At 45.1% G+C, this 1,885-nt stretch overlaps 1 protein-coding gene across 3 annotated transcripts in view; it reads right to left on the bottom strand.

The window, feature by feature from the left end:
• Nucleotides 1–1,885, bottom strand: part of maml1 (mastermind-like transcriptional coactivator 1) — a 17,149-nt gene that overhangs the window by 6,418 nt on the left and 8,846 nt on the right. For all 3 annotated transcript variants that reach the window (XM_014025885.1, XM_014025883.1, XM_014025884.1), the window contains exons 4-5: nt 1,257–1,451; nt 906–1,032 (exon numbers count right to left, since the gene is read on the bottom strand). In XM_014025885.1, the coding sequence (XP_013881339.1) occupies nt 906–1,032; nt 1,257–1,451 (322 nt within the window). The remainder of the gene's footprint in view (nt 1–905; nt 1,033–1,256; nt 1,452–1,885) is intronic.

The raw sequence follows: 1,885 nt of genomic DNA, 5'->3' as shown, positions 1-1,885 counted from the left end.
CTCATAGGACGGCTGTATGTTAGCGTCTCATAGGACGGCTGTTTGTTAGCGTCTCATAGGACGGCTGTATGTTGGCGTCTCAAAGGACGGCTGTATGTTGGCGTCTCATAGGACGGCTGTGTGTTAGCGTCTCATAGGATGGCTGTATGTTAGCGTCTCATAGGACGGCTGTGTGTTAGCGTCTCATAGGATGGCTGTTTGTTAGCGTCTCATAGGACGGCTGTTTGTTAGCGTCTCATAGGACGGCTGTATGTTGGCGTCTCAAAGGACGGCTGTATGTTGGCGTCTCATAGGACGGCTGTATAATGGCTGTTTGTTAGCGTGTCATAGGACGGCTGTAAGCGTGTCATAGGACGGCTGTTTGTTAGCGTCTCATAGGACGGCTGTTTGTTAGCGTCTCATAGGACGGCTGTTTGTTAGCGTCTCATAGGACGGCTGTATGTTAGCGTCTCATAGGACGGCTGTATGTTAGCGTCTCATGATGTCATCCTGTTTTTGCTGCCATAGAATAACTGAGTCTGCATTTTACTTCCTGTGGTTGATTTTTGATCAAATGTAGGCAGCTTTGAAAATGTTTTGTTTTTTTCCCGTTTGACACGATCGTCTCTGTTCCACCATTATTATCACTCTGATTGGCTCGCAGCTTCTTCTTTTGTAAACAAATCAACCGTAGATAACAGAAGTGATTCTGCTCCAACAGTTCATTAATTTACTGCAGTTACAAGAACATTTACGTGTAAATAATATGATGCTTCGATGTATTTTCATAACCGATGACGTMGTTTCTGTTGACTAATCGTTGCACCAACAGGTGAGCTCATAAACAAGCGGTTCTGGTTCGGTCCACAGGTGAAAACGTGAGACATACCTGTTGTCAGTCAGGTGTGCACTCTGCCTGGACTCACCTGTAAACTGACTGACTGGCTGCTGGGGGAAAGGGTTCTGATTGGCYGGAGGTCCCGACTGGTCCTGGTACTGAGGGGGAGGTCGGGTCAGGTGTCTTTGCATCTGCTGCTCCTGACGCTGCTTCTCCTGCAGCAACACAACAACACACAGCTTTACAAACACACACAAAAACAARCACACAWACAAACAAATAAACACACAGCAGCTGGACGTCAGGTTTTGTGGGAACACTGGTCAGGTGTGTTCAGTCCAGTTCTGCTGCTGGATGTTATAAAGACAACAGCTCCACCTAGTGTCTGAGGTGAGAACCGTCAGGTGAGGCACCTGCAGGAACCTCAGGTGAGTTGTACCTGTTCAGCCATGAACTGCTGTCTCTGCAGGTACTGCTGCTGCTTCAGCACCGCCGCCATGGCAGCCTGGCTGTTTTGGTACACGACGTTTCTGTTTCCTGCCATGGCGTTGACCCCCTGCGGCGCCGCCATCGGGTTGTTCCCGACGTTAGCTGGACCTGAGCCGTGTGGAGGGGCCGGGTACGAGTTCTGGTCCTGTTGGAGGGACAGGGTCCAGATCAGAGAGTCAAGTCCAACATGAACCAAACATTTTTACAGCAAACTAACTACCTGACCCGGTCTGGTCACCAAGGTTAGACCTGTTCAGAATTTTATTATAGTTTAGTTTTTCTTCTGTGACTTTTCTTTTAATTCAGTCAGTTTTAATAGTTTTACAGTGGATTTGATAGTTTTTATTAGTTATTATTGTATTTTTAATGCTTAGTTTTAGTTTAGTTTTTATTTGTTCTACTATTAGTTTATTATAGTTTGAATAAACATATTTATCAATGTAACCTCCAGCTTGTGATGTTCCTGTGAGTTAAAGTTTAACTAGTTAATCTCTAGTTAAATCAGTCCATTATAGCGACACCTTCCTAAAATAATTGTGTAAGTTAATTTTTCCAACTAAAACCTTCAGAGATTATTTC

This window comes from Austrofundulus limnaeus, unplaced genomic scaffold (genome assembly GCF_001266775.1).
Source record: "Austrofundulus limnaeus strain Quisiro unplaced genomic scaffold, Austrofundulus_limnaeus-1.0 Scaffold506, whole genome shotgun sequence".
Lineage (NCBI taxonomy): Eukaryota > Metazoa > Chordata > Actinopteri > Cyprinodontiformes > Rivulidae > Austrofundulus > Austrofundulus limnaeus.
This window is presented reverse-complemented; position numbering and strand designations above follow the sequence as displayed.